General features: G+C 42.3%; 2 protein-coding genes across 3 annotated transcripts; both read left to right on the forward strand.

Moving 5' to 3' along the window:
• The first annotated feature begins 1,262 nt into the window (after nt 1-1,262).
• Nucleotides 1,263-4,419, forward strand: srp9 (signal recognition particle 9). The gene is made up of 3 exons (XM_076084582.1): nt 1,263-1,444; nt 1,570-1,638; nt 3,551-4,419. Exons 1-3 carry the CDS (start codon nt 1,373-1,375, stop codon nt 3,668-3,670), a joined length of 261 nt encoding a protein of 86 aa, XP_075940697.1. The 5' UTR covers nt 1,263-1,372; the 3' UTR covers nt 3,671-4,419.
• A 540-nt stretch (nt 4,420-4,959) lies between these two features.
• ephx1 (epoxide hydrolase 1, microsomal (xenobiotic)) lies at nt 4,960-10,701 on the forward strand. 2 transcript variants are annotated; one of them, XM_076084577.1, is made up of 11 exons: nt 4,960-5,193; nt 5,354-5,424; nt 6,159-6,278; nt 6,353-6,460; nt 6,543-6,723; nt 6,806-7,024; nt 7,168-7,297; nt 7,632-7,846; nt 8,845-8,953; nt 9,284-9,406; nt 9,668-10,701. In XM_076084577.1, the coding sequence occupies exons 3-11, from the start codon at nt 6,204-6,206 to the stop codon at nt 9,873-9,875; spliced, it is 1,368 nt and encodes a 455-aa protein (XP_075940692.1). In that variant the 5' UTR covers nt 4,960-5,193; nt 5,354-5,424; nt 6,159-6,203; the 3' UTR covers nt 9,876-10,701. The 2 variants fall into 2 exon arrangements, with proteins under 2 accessions (XP_075940692.1, XP_075940691.1); XM_076084576.1 differs by lacking the exon at nt 5,354-5,424.
• The last annotated feature ends 9,198 nt before the right edge of the window (nt 10,702-19,899 follow it).

Raw genomic sequence — 19,899 nt, forward strand, 5'->3', positions numbered from 1 at the left:
GCTCTGTTATTGTGATCCTCTAACACGTCGAAACGTCCTTAGATCTCTCTGCGATACGTTCACTATGAAATCATCAGGAAGAGAAAAGATGTTTTCATAAAACCTCCTAGTTCAGTCTTCTGAGTTCATCCAATATCGTTCAATTAAAAATAAAATACCTCAACTTTGTCCGCCATCTAGTGTACAAACTGTGGTATTACACAACCGGAGCGCTTCTTCTCAAAGCACTACCAGCGGTAAGAGGTACATGTAGCCTACTTGAGTACTGCACTTGTAAGAAGTTTTGTGGTACTTGTGCTTTGTTGTGCACTTTGAGATACGTTATACAGCCTACTCTCGTATTTTTCCAAAGGGTGTTTCACTTGTTACTCAATTAAATCTATTTGACAGCTAGTTATGTTGCAGATTAAGATTTTATTTACAAAACATGTGATAATTTTGTAAATCATTGTTGTGGCGGATTAATGCCAGATACATTAAGCCATATTTCCACCACGTGCAGTAATGCTACTTACATGCCAATGCAGCAAGGCTGGACTGATTGTATTGTAATACTATTTTAATATAGTAACTTTAGAATGATCTGAATACTTCCACCATGACTGAGCACCACATACCCAACTCTGGTTCTAAATAAATACGTTGAGACAAGAAGAAATTAAGGTTTGGAAATGTTTAATCTCAAAATAATTAATAATTAATCTGTCATATTCCGAGTTTTATGGACCATTCGCAGGGAGTTGGGAAATGCATCAGTTTTAAGGGTAACCACTAGAGGGCGACACGTTGACTTTCCCACACAATTCAGTACAGGATTATTTCCGGGATCATGTCAAAACAAAGGCTGGCGGCCGTCGGGACCATGGCCGTAAGCAAGAGGCATTAGTTGCTATGGAGCTACGTAGCTTTAACGCGAACTTGTTGATTCAACCAAATATGTATAACTACAATCAACTGAGAGCATCAGCTTTTTACATATAACAACATGGGGGTAAGGGTTAGATGAAGCTGATGAATGGGAACTTCAGATTATTTTTGTCAGTGGGACTTTTTGTCATTTGTTATGATACATTTTAAACTTGGTTGGAGGGATTCAAATACAATAAAACATTATTTAGTTGAATCAGCTTTCATTTTTTTATTGTAATTATTTTATATTACTCAATAATACCACAAACTTCAGAAGTTATTCTTGACGTGCCTTTGTTTTGAAACAGCAACCCGGAAGTGGTTTCGGCTTCATATTCCCTTCCTTCTGATTGGCTCCGTTCACGCTGATGTGGTGTTCTGAAGTTAGCAAGCCTGGTCGAACGATTCTGACATATTCTTTGGTTTAATAGTAACTTTGATTTGTTAGAAAAAACAAAAAAATATGCCTTACTTTCAGACTTGGGAGGAGTTCGCCCGTGCAGCAGAAAAACTGTATCTGACAGACCCCATGAAGGTGAAAACACTTTACCCCATACGTGGTTTAGCATGCTAGCTGGTTAGCTCGCTAGCCGGATAGCTCGTTAGGGACGTGAATGCGCCAGCTGCCGGTCTTGATGTTTCAGTTGTTCTTGTTTCCAGGTCCGTGTGGTTCTGAAGTACAGACACTGCGACGGCAACCTCTGCATCAAAGTGACCGACAACGCCGTGGTAAGTGACATAAGGGAATAATGTTGAGTACTACATTATACCGAGTTCTGTTGGAGAGACTTACCAAACCTTCCCCTGCGTTCCGTATCTATTTTAATGTATCACTTAACGTTAGCATTAACGTTAGAATGCTGGGAAAAAGACAGTGCGTGAAAGCTGAGGGATTCTACTGACGTGTAACGTGGAAACGTAAGCAGATGTCAACAACTGTGAGGCTGTTACTTCGTACTTACTTCCACATACTCGGCTGTAGTCAGTAGTGTTCTAATGATTGATGGAATCATCAACTACATTGATCAGCAGCATTACAACAGTGCAGTGTGTCTACACACTAGTATTCATAAAGACAATGATCATGTTTGATAGACGGGGCTCAACATCAACTATCACGTGATTATTTTAGTTCTCAGTTTTCCTCAATAATTTTCCTCAATAATTCAATGTAAAACAGGGTGCGTAATTAATATACAAATGGTCATTTCGTGGGTGAAGTATTCCTTTTAACAATGAACATTTGACATGCATGTGTGTGTGTGTTGTACATACTTTGCATTATCTTTGTCTGCTTCAGCTCAAAGATGCCGGGATGCTTCGCCTCCCAAGACGTCTCAAATGTCCTATTTGTTTTTCGCGCAGGTTGCTCTGGTTCTTTGTCAGCTGTGGTGTTGACCGGTCGGTCGATCTTTTCACCCCACAGTCGTAACAACGTGATTTGCCTCACTTTTTATCTCTGAAACAGATTCCTCGCACGGAGCGAACGCACGTGCAGCGTTGTCACATGGGGTGTTGTCTGGTTCCGGTTCTGACCGTAACGCCGATGTTTAAATATCACCAATGCAACGCATTAAAAAATGTATTTATTTTACGGTGCATGTTTGGCCGTTTGCTGTCCTTACATTTGATATGTTAAAAAGTGTCGAAGGCCAAGAATCCGTTACCAATTTCTCAAAATGGTTGACAATGGCAACCCTTACTGTCGAGCCCTGATAGATAAACCAAAGTATCGGACAAACCTGATGACGTCGTGAGTTTACCAGCGTCGATACCAATCCATCTGGTAGATGAAGAGATGCAAATTAATGTTTCATATGTGATGGGGTTGTGTCGATAGATGATGATCTTGGGGATCAACGATCGCCACTGTCAAGATATTTAGCTTGTTTTACCATTAATGTATTCAATTATTATTATTGATATAACAGTAATATTAGGATAAATTGAATTTGCCCCGCCGTCGTGAAACGATGACGTGCTCTGCATTTAACTCGACACATGCGACACCGACACACGGGCGCGCACACACACACTCGCACTCCGGTTGTAAACATTAGTTATAACAAATAACTAGGTCTGTATCGGAACAGTTCAAAGCGTTGCATTCATAACATTTACATTGATATTATTATTATTATTATTAGTAACGTACAGAAACATGGCCTGCAATAGTCCACCTTTTATTCCCCTCTCTCTGTCACTCTCAAACACACAGCGAGCGAAGCAGCGTTCAGTAATTATATCCATATTTTTTCGGGGGGGGTTAGCCTTTCAATGACATCAGACATTCAAAGCGTCTTTCAAAAACTCAATAAAAGCTTTGATTGTTCGAATCATCATTCATTGTCCCTGCTGCAGTGACTGCACAATAATCAGATGATTAAAGCAGCTTTATTTCAAACACTGACTTTAAAACAACTTGTTTAACACAAATATTGCACATAAACTAGGCCATTCAGATTTGTTGACAAAGTGCAATTAAATCCCTAATGTCAGCAGACAATGGATAGTAGACATTCTTAGGCCTGCAGATGTAAACTATCCTTTTCTGTAAAGAAATGGACAGGCCGTGACACCAGTAACAATAGTAATGGTAACTTACCCTTGCCCTCATGCTGTCTTTTGTCCGTCCCCGCAGTGTTTACAGTACAAGACGGACCAGGCCCAGGACGTGAAGAAGATCGAGAAGCTCCACGGAAAACTGATGAGACTCATGGTGTCCAAGGAGACGCACAGCGGGTCCATGGAGACGGACTAACACGCTCTCCAGGCTCTGGCCTTGTAGAGCACCCGGACTGAGTTCAGTGGACACACTGGTTGTTGAGAGCGCAGTACCACCTGACTGCAACGTGGAGTCCGAGAGATGTGAATGTGGTGGGATTGATCTGGCTGCCTACACTGATCTAATGCTGTCAGGGACGTGTCGTATATATACTGTATATATTTTATTCTCAGGATTTTTTATGATGCGTTCTTCATAAACGATCCAGTCATCCTTCCTTTTACTTATCGGGTATTGTGATCTCATCCCTGATGGTATTACTGTAAAGTATGGTCAGTGTAGGCTGCTGGGACATTTTAGGAAATGTAGAGGAGAGAGGTTCGGTTAATGTGGGAAAAAGTGTCCAAAAATTACAGCTCCTCTGCTGCAGTGTAAGCAGCTTTGGCACCTTGATTTTATTTTTTTCTAAATTTTTGACAGGAGCTTGTGTTTATTTTCAGTTTTAAAGAGGACAAAGGACGGGCAATGAAGACATTGCATGTTTTTCTTTCTATTCACATCTATGTAGCTATGTCTGATTCAGTTTCAGCACAGAGAGTGTTTTCTTTTTGGTTTTTTCATAATGGACTTGTGCCACATGAATGAAGCAGGACCTTCTGATTTCCTAACGACAGTGTGGAGGACCCCCCCCCCCCCCCCCCCATACGCACCTCCAAATGCCATTTTATCGTCTGAGAATCATACGTTACATGTTCAATAAATGTTTATTTACCCCAGTACAGCCAGTATCTCTCCTGTATTCATCTTGTGTTGGTGTTGTATACAACGCGATGTCTGCATGATTTCAATGGCCCCGTTCCCACTTCCTACCTCCTACTTGTGGCTCCTTTGCTAGGACCACACCCAACTTTGAACTTAATTTTGAGCTCAGCTACACACCAGTAAAGTTTCGCGACTGCACCTTGCACGGTTGCGACGTTATCGCGGTAACATAATTTGTCCCCAGAGAGATAGAAACATAAACGCATGGCAAATATCTCAAAACAGCTACTGTTGTAGCTCTTGCTACAGAAGGGGCCAATTCCAAAATATACCCTTGTCTAGCTGGGAAAAGTTAATTTGATTGTAACTGTGGGTGTGTATCTGTACATACTCATACATATGTACATATATGTGTATATATATATTTATTTATATATATATATTTGTGTGCATCTCCATGCTTCAAAAAATGTCCACTTCTTATGATCGCTTCTTCATACTACATGTCCCATCATGCACCTCCGCTTTTTCCACAGAGTTTCTTCACTTGTTATCCTCACGTTTTTACTTCACACGCGTAAAGTGTAAACAGCAAAACACTCGTATGAACATTTGTCCATCCAGCTGCACACAAAAGTCAGTCCAAGTTTAAAAACGTAATTTTAAGAACGTAATCTAACGTTAGTGAAACGGGTAGGAGGGACCGGACGGGTCCAGCACGCACACCGTGAGTCCAGCAGAGCGGACTGAAGTCCAACACACCTCACACTCCGCCGTGCTACGAGGTTCACGAGCAGGTAAAAGCGTTTAAAACTACTTCTGGTGACATTGTAGTGACTTCAAGTCTTCAGACTGTGTCGTTGGCGACCCGCATCTGAAATAGTGATTTGTTTTCACCAAGTTATAGAAAAGTTGCATGTGACGTTTAGTTGACGCAAATGCAACCTTACATTACAGCCTCGAAGTAACCGTACCGTGACAGTTTACTTCAGAGTGCGGAGGAAGAATGTGGACTTTCGTAGTAAACGGTTTGTTCTATATTAAGTTGGTTAAATGAAGTGAACTTCTCGCTGTATGGCTGCTATTCACGTTAGCTAATGTTAGCAAAAACACAAGGCTGCATTATACTAATGCAGCCTTGTTCCCGCTGTTGCTATCAGACTGCAGCACACTGACGTGTTTACCTGCTGGTGACACGTGAGTGAGGCGTCACAGTGGAGTGCTGAATGGGAAAAGCTCTGTCATGCAGGTCTCAGCAGGCTGAGGGGGCCTTGGTCAGCCCTGTTCTTTACCAAATCCTGTCAGCTGGCCACAACAACAGGGACGCTTTTGTCTGCCCCCCCCCTGTAAACTCAGGCTCATAAATCCGCTGTGCCCCAGACTCAAATCACACTGTGAGAGAAAGTCACCCTCATACTTCTGTGTTGTTGATTTATCATTGAATCATTTGTTTTAGTGTGACAACATGAGGATTCTGTCACATCTAGTTACAAAGTATTGATTCTTTATTATTTAGTCTATCAAGTCTAATAAGTAACTTCATTTTTAATGAAGTCCAAAGAATGCATGCATACTTTAGTGATGCAATTGTTACATTATGTGATAGCACATTTATGGTTACTGTGATAACAGACAGCTTGCTCTGCTTTGTATACTTTTCATGCTGTCTTGGCCATGTAAAATAACTCATGAACGTTTCCTTGTGTCATCGGTCCTACACGTCCTTTTGTTGTCTCACCCTCCCTCCCTTCCTCCCTCCCAGTCCTGTATCTCTCCATCCCTCCACCCGGCACAGACTCTGAGCGCCATGTTCACGGAGGTGCTGGTTGCTCTGGTGATCGGCGGGCTGATCTTCTTCCTGGTTCAGCGGAGCAGGACCCAGGTCCTGAAGACGGAGGATGGCTGGTGGGGGGCCGGCGCGCCCCCCACCAGCCATCCTCCGTCTTCAGGACCCAGGTCCTGAAGACGGAGGATGGCTGGTGGGGGGCCGGCGCGCCCCCCGACGGCGGGGAGGACGCCACCATTCACCCCTTTAAAGTCACCAGCAGCGACGAGGAGCTGGAGGTTAGATCCCCTCTTGATGTGTCACACACGAGTCGTCTCCACGTAGCGCTTACTCATGCTTCCACATGTCCCTCTTTGTCAGGACCTTTACAGGAGGATAGACCAGACCCGCCCCGTCCCCTCCCTAGAGGACAGCCAGTTTAACTACGGCTTCAACTCCCAGTACCTGCAGAAGGTGGTCTCCTACTGGAGAAACGACTTTGACTGGAGGAGGCAAGTTGACAAGCTCAACCGGTACCCCCACTTCAGAACCAACATCGAAGGTGAGGCCGCACTGCTGACACCTTCATGAAGAGGAAGATGTCCCACCTCTAACCTGTTGTCCCTCACTGACCTGCCATCCAGGCATTGATATCCACTACCTGCACGTGAAGCCCAAGAAGGTGCCAGAGGGATCTACTGCTATTCCTCTGATAATGGTCCACGGCTGGCCCGGCTCCTTCTATGAGTTCTACGGACTGATCCCTCTGCTGACAGAACCGTCGGACCCACAGGATCTTGTGTTTGAGGTGGTGTGTCCCTCCATACCAGGGTACGGTTTTTCGGAAGCACCACATAAGAAAGGTGAGTCCGGAGAGATATATTTTTTCCTCTTGCCTTGAGAGTGATAAAGTAGTACAGTATAGATGTGGAAACATTAACGTCAAGTGTGTTCATACTGCAATTTCTAAGTGTGTGTGTGTGTGTGTGTGTGTGTGTGTGAACAGGTTTTGATTCAGTTTGTGCGGCACACGTCTTTCACAAACTGATGAAGCGCCTGGGCTTCCAGAAGTTCTACGCTCATGGAGGAGACTGGGGCTGGCTGGTCACCACCAACATGGCTCAGCTGGAGCCCGGGTAAGACACACACAAGAACTTCCTCAACACCTGACACACGCTTTTTATTGTTGTGTAAATGCTTGTCTGTTGACTGTGGTGGTCTCCCTGTGGAGACCGCTCCCAGTGTGTCTGAGCACCAGATTACCTTTCGAAAAGCGCTCATTTGTCTGACAGTCTGGCCCCGCGTTGTTCTGGTTCTGCCGGGCCTGGCTTCCCTCCAGCGGGCTGGATTTAATTCATGCTGAAGGCATTAGTATTATATTGAGACCGTTTCATAGCCAGTTAAAAGTTCCTCACAGTACTTTAAATAAGGTATCACTAGTCTTTTCTTTTTGTTTTATCTCTTACCCAGGATAGTCAAAGGCCTGCATGTGAACTTTGCTCCGCCCTCCAAACCAGGCCTGTCCATGGCTTTATCCATCATGCTCGGCCGTCGCTTCCCCAAGATGTTTGGCTTCACTGACATGGATATTCAGCGTCTCTATCCCCGCATGGAGAAGCTGGTGGTGGAGCCCATCAAGGAGTCTGGCTACATGCACATCCAGGCCACCAAGCCCGACACCGTGGGTAAGGACCTGGCAGCACGAGACTGTGGACTGGACTTCCATAGAGTTTAAAGTGGTTCATAGAATCTTAACTGGTATTATACGCTCACATTACAGGGCTTAATGCTCAATTACCATTTTTTCTTTTTTACCCAGATCTGATCTTTCTGCCGACTCTGTTTCCGTTCATGGTCGCAGTGACTCATATCTGACTTTGGTGTTAACAGATCTCTGCACTGAGACGCCTCACATGCAACCAATAATGTCGCACACATGGGAAGACTGCCCATTGGTCTGCAAATTCACATTGAAGTGAACATATTGCTCAATTTTTAAGATATGGGTCCCCTGATGAACAGATAATACTCCTAAGTATGACTTTGAAGGACTCATTTCGACTGATAACTGTGAATTAAGTTGAAGAAACTCAAGTAAGACGTGTAACTTAACTGTCTGCTGTCCCGAAACACCTCCAGTCAGCATCTTTGTAACATGATTTCATCAAATCAGAGTTCTACTTTGTGAAACATGACACATTTATCAGAAGAACTGAGTGAATAAGTTTGATAAGTTCATTTACATTTTGAATGACTGACGACGAGGCAAATAAAACCTTCATCTGTTTCCTAAAGTCGGAGGAAAGCCTTCGTTGACATATTGTTAATCGCTATTTTAATCAATATTGTTATTGATAATTCACAACTTGTCTTTATCTAAATACATCTTTTTTCACAATCCCTATTTGTTGGCGTTCAGCCTTTCAAAAACTAAAATTTTCACTGCAAGAAAACTGCTTTCACCCCCACTGCACACAAAGAGAGGCCTGCATCTGTATTAACAGGGGGGTCTAGCAGCAATCTAACAGCACCATGATTTAGCCTTCATTTATACAACCACAATAACTAAAGAAACACTCTACTCTGAACAAATCAGATCTGCGTCACCTGGATTCGGGCCACATTTGCTGGTCATGTGGACGTAGCCTTAGCCTCTCATCATTTCTGAATGATATCGTTACAGGTCGAGGGCTGAATGACTCCCCGGTGGGTCTGGCTGCCTACATTCTGGAGAAGTTCTCGACGTGGACGAGCCACGACTTCAGGAACCTGGAGGACGGAGGGCTCACCCGGTGACTAGAACACAAAAGAACATTTCGATCACACTATCAAGTATAAACAAGCGATACGTTCTGAATACCATCAGTCGCAGCAGCATATGTATGAGTAAAAGTCGATCCAAGGTATTCAGATTCAGACTGTATGGATGAATGATGAGTTCCTGTAGTGGGTACCGCTCAGTAGCCTCATTACTGTAACTGTGTGTGTGTGTGTGTGTGTGTGTGTGTGTGTGTGTGTGTGTGTGTGTGTGTGTGTGTGTGTGTGTGTGTGTGTGTGTGTGTGTGTGTGTGTGTGTGTGTGTGTGTGTGTGTGTGTGTGTGTGTGTGTGTGGTGCCTTGCAGGAAGTTCTCTCTGGACGACCTGCTGACGAATGTGATGATCTACTGGACGTCTGGCTGCATCGTCTCCTCCATGAGGTTCTACAAGGAAAACTTTGGCAAAGGCCTCGACCAGCCTCACTCTAAGTGAGTTTTAATGTGACCAAGCCGGTGTTACGTTGCTCAAAGAACACGTGGAAACACAGAAGCTTAACAATGTGCTGCTGTGGACCAGCAAATCCTGTGTTCTGCAAAGTAAAATTACAAGTCTGGTGGCCCTCGCACCGGAGACCCCCGTGGCCCAAGGCCTTATGTGTTCATGTCATGGGAAGTTAGGAGGTCAAATAACATGTCTAATGTGAAAGTCGTCCCCTGGTTAAACGCTGACACGTCCCCGTGTCTTCGCAGGATGCCTGTGTACGTCCCCACTGGGTTCGCCTGCTTCCCCGACGAGCTGATGCACACTCCCAAACTCTGGGTCGAGCAGAAGTACCGCAAACTGGTGACGTTCACGCCCATGGCCCGCGGTGGCCATTTTGCTGCCATGGAGGAGCCCCAGCTGATGGCCGAGGACATCCAGAACTTCACGAAGACGGTGGAGAAGAAGAAGAAGTAGTCAAAGTACAGAGTGAGGGTGTAGAGAATCTGGAACACAGCGGCGAGCACTCAGTAGACGCGTCATGATTCGAGATCGAGAAGTAAGCGCTGTGTTTCTCTACGAGCTGGATCGTTAATATAGTCAGCTCTATCTAGTGAAATTCATCATCATACTTCTTTGTGAGTGAGCCGGTCTTATTAGTATTATAACAGTGACTATAATGCATAAAGAAAAGATTATAATGTATTACAATTATGGGAATTCTAACATACAACATACCTGCAAAAGTGTGCCGGCAATTATGTAAACTAGTAATAAGTATTCCGATACATGACCATATAAGTCATTATGAAATACTTAATAATTAATGATTTTTGTTATAAAGCGTTATGAATATTTAGGACTGTTTATAACTATAAATATACAGTGCGATGAGTATTTTAAGGATGTTTATAATTGTAGACTAATGCTGAGTTTGTGCATGATCAGGAGCAAAACGTAAAGAATTTGAATGATTTCTACGGCAAAGTAGTTTAATAATGATATAAATTTCTTTGTGGAGTTTATCAGTGATGATAATTAAGATGACGTCTATAGTTTAGGAACGTTTAGAGTCATCTATAACTGATTACTCAGTAAACTAGTACTTCCTTGATACGATTAGTCTTAGATTTGCAAGTTATCTTTGATTAATCTGTCAATGTTTCTGAGGGAGAACTCTTTTCTGCTCGTCTTCGTTGTGTTTTTGCACATTTCAGACAGAAACACTGAACTGTTATTTCAAATTGAGACAAATGTCCTGATCACTGTGTCAAAGCCGATGAAATAAAGTATGTGCTGATAACACCGTTTGATTCATTCACGGTTTGATCTGAAGTGATCTTACTGAGATGTTAGGAGGTAAATGTTTGTTAGAACAGATCAGCCTCTTTTTATTTCAGTTTAGACTATAGCTTGTTATTAAATGTGTGGAAATATCTGCTGATGACCTCATTTCATTTATAGATCTCTATAAACAAAGTCACAATGTGGAGCGTTTACTCAGCAGAGGTATATTTTATTACCTGCTGAGGATTGTAAGCTCCTTCCTCAGAGCAGGTGAGTGTTTAATGTATGAAATTCATACTGTTCCCTCAAAACAGCCCAGAATATCAGCTGGTCACATTATTTGATCCTAGTGTATGTAAAGGAACTTAACAGGTGGATGCATTATTTGGGGAAAGATGACTTGGTAACCATGCAATGATAAAACACATGAAGAAGAAGCTGTACAGGCTGCTGGAGTAATCTCCTTCATTCCTCTTCTCTTCTAGACTGTTGGAACGTATTGAAAGTGTTTAGAATGTGGTTGTATCTCTAGTCTGACCAGGCCTGCAACAATGACATCAGGCCTCTTACCATCGTCGTCTGTCATCACCTTCATCATAGTTCTATCTTAACGCTCTTATAATACATCATGCACCCCAAAGTCATTGTAAGTGCGACATCCTTCTCCTCAGAGTGTCAGCAGCAGTGTTTCTGAGGGGAGAGTAACTCCCTTTGGGCGTGGACTTCAGGCTTTGACACTTTGCAGGACTTTTACATGAACAGAAATATATAGAACACACTAAGGAGAGGGAAGCAGCAGGAAAGCACAATAGGTCCTCTTTGATGCTTCTATAATTATATTACAATACAATAATATTATTCTGAAATGATCCATTGTGCATAATGAGTGCTTTTACTGTAACAGTATTTCTACACTGTCGTATTAGTGCTTTTACTGTAACAGATTTCTACACTAGTATTAGTGCTTTTACTGTGAGAGTATTTCTACATTGTCGTATTAGTGCTTTTACTGTAACAGAGTATTTCTACATTGTCGTATTAGTGCTTTTACTGTAACAGAGTATTTCTACACTGTCGTATTAGTGCTTTTACTGTACCAGAGTATTTCTACACTGTGGTATTTGTACTTTTACTGTAACAGAGTATTTCTACACTGTCGTATTAGTGCCTTTACTGTAACAGAGTATTTCTACACTATCGTATTAGTACTTTTACTGTGACAGAGTATTTCTACACTGTGGTATTAGTACTTTTACTGAAGTAAAAGATGTGAGTACTTCTTCCATCTCTGCTCACACAGAGAAACCTGATCAAGTGCAACAACAGTCAGTTTTAATCAGGAGTTCACTGAAACTTCAGAAATAATAAACAACAAGAAACTATTCAGCGATGAGAAACAAGCAAACTGAGACGCTCGCATGTGGTTTGGATCGCCATAGCAACACAGGAAGGGCTTGATGTGCTCAGAGAGACTTTGATCTGTTGATTGGCCGTCAGATGGACCAGTCGGGTCGTGCACAAGCCGCTCTTAAACTGTGTAAAAGTGTTGATGCAGCTAAACAACAACACAAACATATCCACAGCTTCAGATCAGTTTCAAAATAAAAAGCAGAGATTAATAAATGAGCCAACGGAGCAAAACAATATGAGTTGATGTGAATACAGAAAGCAGCGGAGCTGGAAACATCCTGCAGCTTCATGAAGGACTAAAATGAACCAACACAGAAACATGATGCAGTAAACTGAGTCAGACACAGTCAGTGACAGTGATAGGAACCCAGCAGTCACTCACACTGCAGCAGTAGCAGTAGTAGTAGTAAGTAGCTGTAACTGCTGATGTTAACACATCTATCAGAAATAATAAGAGGACACTGACAGCATTAATCTGATAGGAACATCTCAGCCTGTCCTGGCTGTCATGGTAACAGTCATTTAATCTTCAATCAGTTTCTCAGAGACGTGCAAATATTATCTGTCAAACTAAAGGCAACTATGAGCTCCACCTCTCCTCCCGTATGCAGATATACACTGAGGACAGCACATGTGACTATCAGAGCAGAGAGAGACAGACGGACAGAGAGACAGACGGACAGAGAGACAGACGGACAGAGAGACAGACGGACAGAGAGATGGTCTACCTGGACGTCATGGATCACCTGTTGATGCTGTTGCTGTTGCTCTGGAGCTCAGGTAGGACTCTGCTTTAAAGATGATGTGCTTTATTCAAATATGTCTGCTGGATCTTTAAATCAGAACACACACACACACACACACACACACACACACACACACACACACACACACACACACACACACACTAGAAAACAGTAAAACTGCAAAACAATTTCATTGCAATTCCACAAAATATGACAACAGAGTGAGGTCGTATTGTCATGTATTTCAAGATTATTGCGATCAAATAAAAACTGTTCATAAATTATTCCTACTAATAAAAAAAGATTGATGTAAGTGTAATTAATTATTGACTGTATGAACTTTACCAGTATGGTGGAACCGAAAAAAACAAAAGCATCCTTTTGGTTGATAAAACGTGATGATGTGTAAGAATTGTACACATTCAATTTATAATCCCCCAAATTTTCATCTAATCATAAATTATTGATTATATTTTTAGTCAACTAATATTTCTGCAATCAATGTATATTTAGTCATTATCTCTCTGTGCAGTGTTTTTCAATGTTCTAGGTGGAGTCGGCCATAGATTCTGACTCAAGACAAATTGACAGGAAACGATGTAATCAGCTTTACTGTTTCCTGTTCACTCTCCTACAGCCCTATCAGAGCCGCATTAAGATACTGCTAATGCTAACACAACGTTTCCTGCTGCTTCACATTAAAGCACCTCAACAACACAATCACAACTGGGGCTTTTATTGTGAAGCAGTCACAGGAAACACAATGTATTCATCACTGAGGTCAAAAACGGGAGAGACTATCATGACTCACTGCCTCTGATTAGCTAAACCTGGATGGTGAATCTAAAATGTACTCCAATGTGTTTGGAGTTGGGAAGGTCAACAAACTGGCGTGACAGCAAGCTATCACCTGTGGGGGTCGCTTGCTAGCCAGCCGACCGGTCCAGCTGCCAACACTCTAAACCACACAGTTGAATTCTAGCCTTAAAAATTCTCAAAGAGGAATTTAATGATGAAATAGCATACAAACATTGAAGAAAACTTGTTTGGGTCAGTTTCTTTGCTGCTCGTCCCTCTGGTATCTCCGTGCCGGGTAGCCGACCTTTGGACTACTGGAACAAAAACATTAGCTGAGTCACTCTCCTTCTAGGCCTGTTTAGTTCGTAATGCTGGTTAGCACCATAGCTAGGCTAACGTTAGCATTTAGCAGACACCTGTAACACCTGGCAGGGCATAGCCAATCACAGGCAGAGTCGGGGCGGGTCTTCCTGCAAGGCACACTGGTTAGACGCGCCCAGCGAGTCATGATAGTCTTTCCCATCAAAAATGTATCAACGAAACTAGACGGCAGGCATTTTGTTAATTTTGTTGTCAGTGGATTCATTTGAGACATTGTCCGGAGTCACAGACAGATTACATCCTACAGAGTACATAGAAGGTTGGAAGGTTGGAAAAGGAGGAAGCGTTTAGGAGAGGGGACAAGGACAGGTTTAACGAGACAAAGCACAGGTTTAGCAAGGCGGTGAGAGATGGTAAACAACTGTACTCAGACTTTGACAGCAGTTCTCAGCAATTGACTGCTTCTGTCTGAAAGGTTCTCAAACTCATCAATAAAGGCCGGGACTCCCACTGACACTTACATCCCCGGGACAATTTCTTACAGTTACACACCATTGCCCTTTTCTCCATTAATATATACTTGACACTTTAATAACATACTTGTTTTGACAATTTCATATTTGTTTATGTGTTTGTTGACCATATTTTATTGTAAATGTTCATATTTTCTCTTTTTAAATTATGTCTTATACTGTGTTTATCGTTATGCACAATGGACTAGCAAAATGTCTTGTATGTGTGACATACTTGGCAATAAACCGTTTCTGATTCTGTTCACACTGCAGTATACTAGATCAACACAATGCTTGTTGTGATTGTATGTAATGGTGGGTGTGTTTGAAATGTTTGGATGTGTGCTGCTGTCTTTTTAACTTTTGACATGTCTCTTTATTAAGCCCCTTCCCTCAGGACGCTTTGCCTTCTGCCACAGAGTCATTGTAAATAAGAAAAAATTTTAAATTATGCCAAATGTTTATTTTTTTGGTTGTATTGTCACAACAAATAATACCCTTTAATCTAACCTTCTGTGATTAGCTGAAATGGAAGGAGACATCTAAAAATCTCTCTGTAACAAAGTCTGTATATAACAACATCCAAATAAGTGTTTGATGAAAATTGCAAATACATTTAAAAACAAATATTTGTGGATTTCTATTACCTTTACTTACAGCAAATATGTGCCTTTTTCTCCAGGACTCCAGACTGAAGGAAATCACACATCAACAGGTAAATAGAGAAAGAAAAGATAAAGAAAGAATCAATGAAGCAGAATCAGCATTCAAGTTTTAGTTTGATATTTTCTTAATTAAACTCACTTCTTTACTGACGACTCTCTTGTTTCTGTTCAGAACCTGTCAGGTTGGTGGGAGGAGACAGTCGCTGTGCAGGAACACTGGAGGTGAAACAGGGAGACTGGAGACCAGTAGAAGGCTTTGACTGGAAACTGAAGGAAGCAGCTGTTGTCTGTAGAGATCTGGACTGTGGCTCTGCTGTTTCTACAAGACGGAGAGTGGAGTCCTCAGACAGATCTGTGTGGATCATCACCTCTGACTGTGTTCAGTCTGGATCTTCTCTGAGGGAGTGTTTACTACCACATTTCTCCTTCCTCAGTTTGGATCTCACCTGCTCAGGTAAGCCTATCAGTGACATCATCTATGACAGTAATGTATCTAGGTGGACACACACATGCAGCAGCTAGAATGGCAGCAGACTTGTCTGATGAGTTGCTGCCTCAGTAAATCAGGTGCTGAATGCACCAAGATATCTTTATACCTCCATGTCTGCTGCTTCAGGAGTCCTCTGGGCCGACCACCAACCAGCCTGAAAGGACTCCTCCTTCAGCTTCACAGCTTTCTTAGCCACAGGTTTCTACAAGCAGGGTCTTTGGTTTCCACCATAACAGGCACCAATGACCTACTGGACAAAACTTTGAGCAGCTCAGCTCAGCCGGAGACTCGTCAGTATGTCCTCACCCATGTGGCAACCGTCAACCTGGGACACTCCTTAAAGGGAGAGAGTCCAGCCCCCATCTCTTTTAGATTTTAAGGAACATTCTAAAAAATAGATTTTTATTCTGGGTTACATATCTTCTCAAAAAAATGAGACAGATGTTATTTAGTGTCTGGTGTCTTTTATCTCTCTTGTATCTTCTATCATCTCTCCAGACTCTGTCAGGCTGGTGAATGGGACTAGTCTGTGCTCAGGCAGACTGGAGGTGAAGTCTAACCAGTCTAACCAGTGGTGGTCCTCAGTGTGTGAAGATGACTTTGGCCAGCAGGATGCAGAGGTGGTCTGTAGGGAGCTTGGCTGTGGGGCTCCTTCAGTCCTCCAGGGGGCGCTCTATGGAGAAGTGGAGGCTCCAATATGGACCAAAGAGTTCCAGTGTGGAGGCCATGAGTCTGCTCTCCTGGACTGTAGAATCTCAGGCTCAGATAGAAACACCTGCTCACCTAACAAAGCTGTTGGACTCACCTGCTCAGGTAGAAGAGGAGCTGCAGCTTTGATCTGGTTCATTTATGTTCTACTGAAACTCACTTTGTTCTTTTACTGACGACTCTCTTGTTTCTGTTCTGAACCTGTCAGGTTGGTGGGAGGAGACAGTCGCTGTGCAGGAACACTGGAGCTGAAACAGGGAGACTGGAGACCAGTGTATAGTTATCGCTCGAGCCTGAAGGAAGCAGCTGTTGTCTGTAGAGATCTGGACTGTGGCTTTGCTGTTTCTATGGGACATAGAGATGAGCCCTCAGGAATATCTGTGTGGTGGATCAACTCTGATTGTGTTCAGTCTGGAACTCCTGTGAGGGAGTGTGTAACATCAGATACCTCTTCCTCCATCATTAATCTCACCTGCTCAGGTATGCCTATCAGTGGAATCATCTCTGACGTGTATCTAGGTTGACACACACATGCACCAGCTAGAATGGCAACAGACTTGTCTGATGAGTTGCTGCCTCAGTAAATCAGGTGCTGAATGCACCAAGATATCTTTATATATGAAACCTCCATGTCTGCTGCTTCAGGAGTCCTCTGGGCCAACCACCAACCAGCCTGAAAGGACTCCTCCTTCAGCTTGACTGCTTTCTTAGCCACAGGTTTCCACAAGCAGGGTCTTTGGTTTCCACCATAACAGGCACCAATGACCTCCTGAACAGCTCAGCTCAGCCGGGGGCTCAAGTATTTTCTCACCCACACAGTGTCCTTTACCCTGGGACACTCCTTAAAAGGAGAGTCCAGCCCCCATCCCTTTTAGAGTTTAAGGAACATTTGGTAACAGTTTATAATAAGTATACACTATGAAGCATTTAGATATGCACTAATGGTTGGGGACTATGCTAATATGAGTAAACACTTAATTCATCATTTATACAGCATTGTTCCTACATTAACACTCATTAGTATGCAATTCATAACAACAGTTATAAATGTTTTGTTCTTGATTAATGAGCTGGTCTATTATGTGTTTCATGATTCTGTTTTCATACTTTATACATGATGGATTCCACATTTGTAAATGAAGTATTATATGTATTATAAACTAATTATTAAGGAGTTGTAGATGATTAATAAGATCATGTATAAAGTGTAAGTAAATGATTAAGAACGTATTTAGATGTACATTATTCATGCATTTATATATATAATGATTTAGATATGCACAAATGGTTATGGACTATGTTAATATATGCTTTATGAACACGTATTAATACAATTCATGATTAATTCATAATTAATTCAGGTAGTTACTACTCGTTAGTAAAGTGTTTTGTGTGACCTCATCTAAAGTGAGGACTATTTATGCCTTACAAAGCATTTATAAATGACATTGAATGACCAACACTGCCTCAAAACACACAGTTTTTCATCAGAAAAGGCAAATAGACACAACACAAAGTGATCAAGAACATATCAATATTTATTGCAGGATGCAAACAATCTCAACTACAATCTCAATCTCAACAATTATCAACTGTTACCGAACATTTTATTCTGGGTTACATATCTGCTCAGAAAAATGAGACAGAATGTTATTTAGTGTCTGGTGTCTTTTATTGAACCAGATTAAAGGATATTAATCAATTTCCTGCATTTCTGTATTGTACTACTGTATTTTATTTCTTACACTGCTTTTTAGTGTTTTAATGATTGTTTTTTTTTAATGTTTCAATCAATGTTGTTAATTGTTTTTAAATCTCCTTTTCTTTTGCCTTATGTTTTGATGCTTTTAATGGTTTTATGTGAAGCACTTTGAATTGCCTTGTTGTTGAAATGTGCTATACAAATAAACTTGCCTTGCCTTTTATCTCTCTCTTGTATCTTCTATCATCTCTCCAGACTCTGTCAGGCTGGTGAATGGGACTAGTCTGTGCTCAGACTCATGGCCTCCACACTGGAACTCCACAGCTCTCAACTTACCAGTCGGTCTACGTTCCTACCCTCACCTATGGTCACGAACTCTGGGTCGTGACCGAAAGGACAAGGTCGCGGCTACAAGCGGCCGAAATGAGTTTCCTCCGTAGGGTGGCCGGGCTCAGCCTTAGAGATAGGGTAAGGAGCTCGGTCATCAGGAGGGAGCTTGGAGTCGAGCCGCTACTCCTTCGCGTTGAAAGGAGTCAGCTGAGGTGGTTCGGGCATCTAATTAGGATGCCTCCTGGACGCCTCCCACTGGAGGTTTTCCAGGAACGTCCAACTGGGAAGAGACCCCGGGGAAGACCCAGAACACGCTGGAGGGATTACATCTCCCAGCTGGCCTGGGAACGCCTCGGGATCCCCCAGAATGAGCTGGAACATGTTGCCGGGGAGAGGGAAGTCTGGGTCAGCCTGCTTGGCCTGTTGCCACCGCGACCCGACCCCGGATAAGCGGAGGAAAATGGATGGATGGATTTTTCAAAAGGTTTCTGTTATGTCAGTGTGGTGAAGCCTGACCGGAGTGGCTTCTGTAGTGGTAGGAGGCAGACACGAGAGGATTTGTTTACGATATCAAAAAGGTGTTTTATTTATAAAACATATATACAAACAAAACAAAAGTTTAACTTAGCTTAACTGAATAAAACTCAACTCATCTTAAAGTAACATAATCACGTGCACACAGCTACACACTGATCTTCCTTTCTCCCCCGTTCAGTCAAAGTCATCACCTTTATATAGAGCCTCCTATCAGCAGGATTCAGTTCCTACCATGAGTGCAGGTGACACCAATTACTGACTCCATAGTTAACAGACAAAACCTACAACTTACAGCACCCCTTTAGGTAGCCAACAATTGTATATGGTTTACACTTTGCTATACACTAATAACAATGTAAAACAGATCATAACCAACCTACAAATCTACCTGTACATACTCTACTTCCTCCCCATACTTGGTCTGACCCAATGACATCAAGGATGACATCATCCAGTGTATAAATAGAGGAAATGGTTGGGTGCCTCCCCCTTTCATAGGGATTCAAATTTTCTGTGGAAAAAACTAAAACAATCATGTTTACTAGAAAGAGGGGAGTTGATGCTCAGATAAAGATGTACGGGCAAAAGATTGAGCAAGTGAAATTTTTTAGGTTTCTTGGTGTGTGGCTCGACGATAAATTAACATGGAATGAGCATATTCAGAGGATAGTTATGAAATGTAAAAAGATTCTAAATGTAATGAGGTGTCTGACAGGGTCAGAATGGGGAGCCAGTAGGTCTGCAATTAAAAATATTTATACCGCTTTGATGAGATCAGTCCTTGATTATGGTTGTGTAGTATTTGGATCAGCTGCAAAAACTTCACTAAAGAAGCTTGAAGTATTACAATCCCAAGCTCTGAGACTGTGTTGTGGTGCAACCAATTAAAGACAAAATGAAAACATGTTTCATGACTAATAAAAAAACAAAAAGACAAATTTAGTACTCGTACTTAATTAGCAAAGTACTTTAAGGGTTATGAGTCATAATGTTAA

This window comes from Anarhichas minor, unplaced genomic scaffold (assembly GCF_050575085.1).
Source record: "Anarhichas minor isolate MPS153535 unplaced genomic scaffold, ASM5057508v1 ptg000136l, whole genome shotgun sequence".
Lineage (NCBI taxonomy): Eukaryota > Metazoa > Chordata > Actinopteri > Perciformes > Anarhichadidae > Anarhichas > Anarhichas minor.

Bases quoted from the DNA above. Each gene is read 5' to 3' on its own strand.
- srp9 (XM_076084582.1), top strand. From the start codon at position 1,373: ATGCCTTACTTTCAGACTTGGGAGGAGTTCGCCCGTGCAGCAGAAAAA. The intron at 1,445-1,569 runs GTGAAAACACTT...TCTTGTTTCCAG, and splicing joins ATCTGACAGACCCCATGAAG to GTCCGTGTGGTTCTGAAGTA. The intron at 1,639-3,550 runs GTAAGTGACATA...CCGTCCCCGCAG, and splicing joins AAGTGACCGACAACGCCGTG to TGTTTACAGTACAAGACGGA.
- ephx1 (XM_076084577.1), top strand. From the start codon at position 6,204: ATGTTCACGGAGGTGCTGGTTGCTCTGGTGATCGGCGGGCTGATCTTC. The intron at 6,461-6,542 runs GTTAGATCCCCT...CCTCTTTGTCAG, and splicing joins GCAGCGACGAGGAGCTGGAG to GACCTTTACAGGAGGATAGA. The intron at 8,954-9,283 runs GTGACTAGAACA...GGTGCCTTGCAG, and splicing joins GAGGACGGAGGGCTCACCCG to GAAGTTCTCTCTGGACGACC.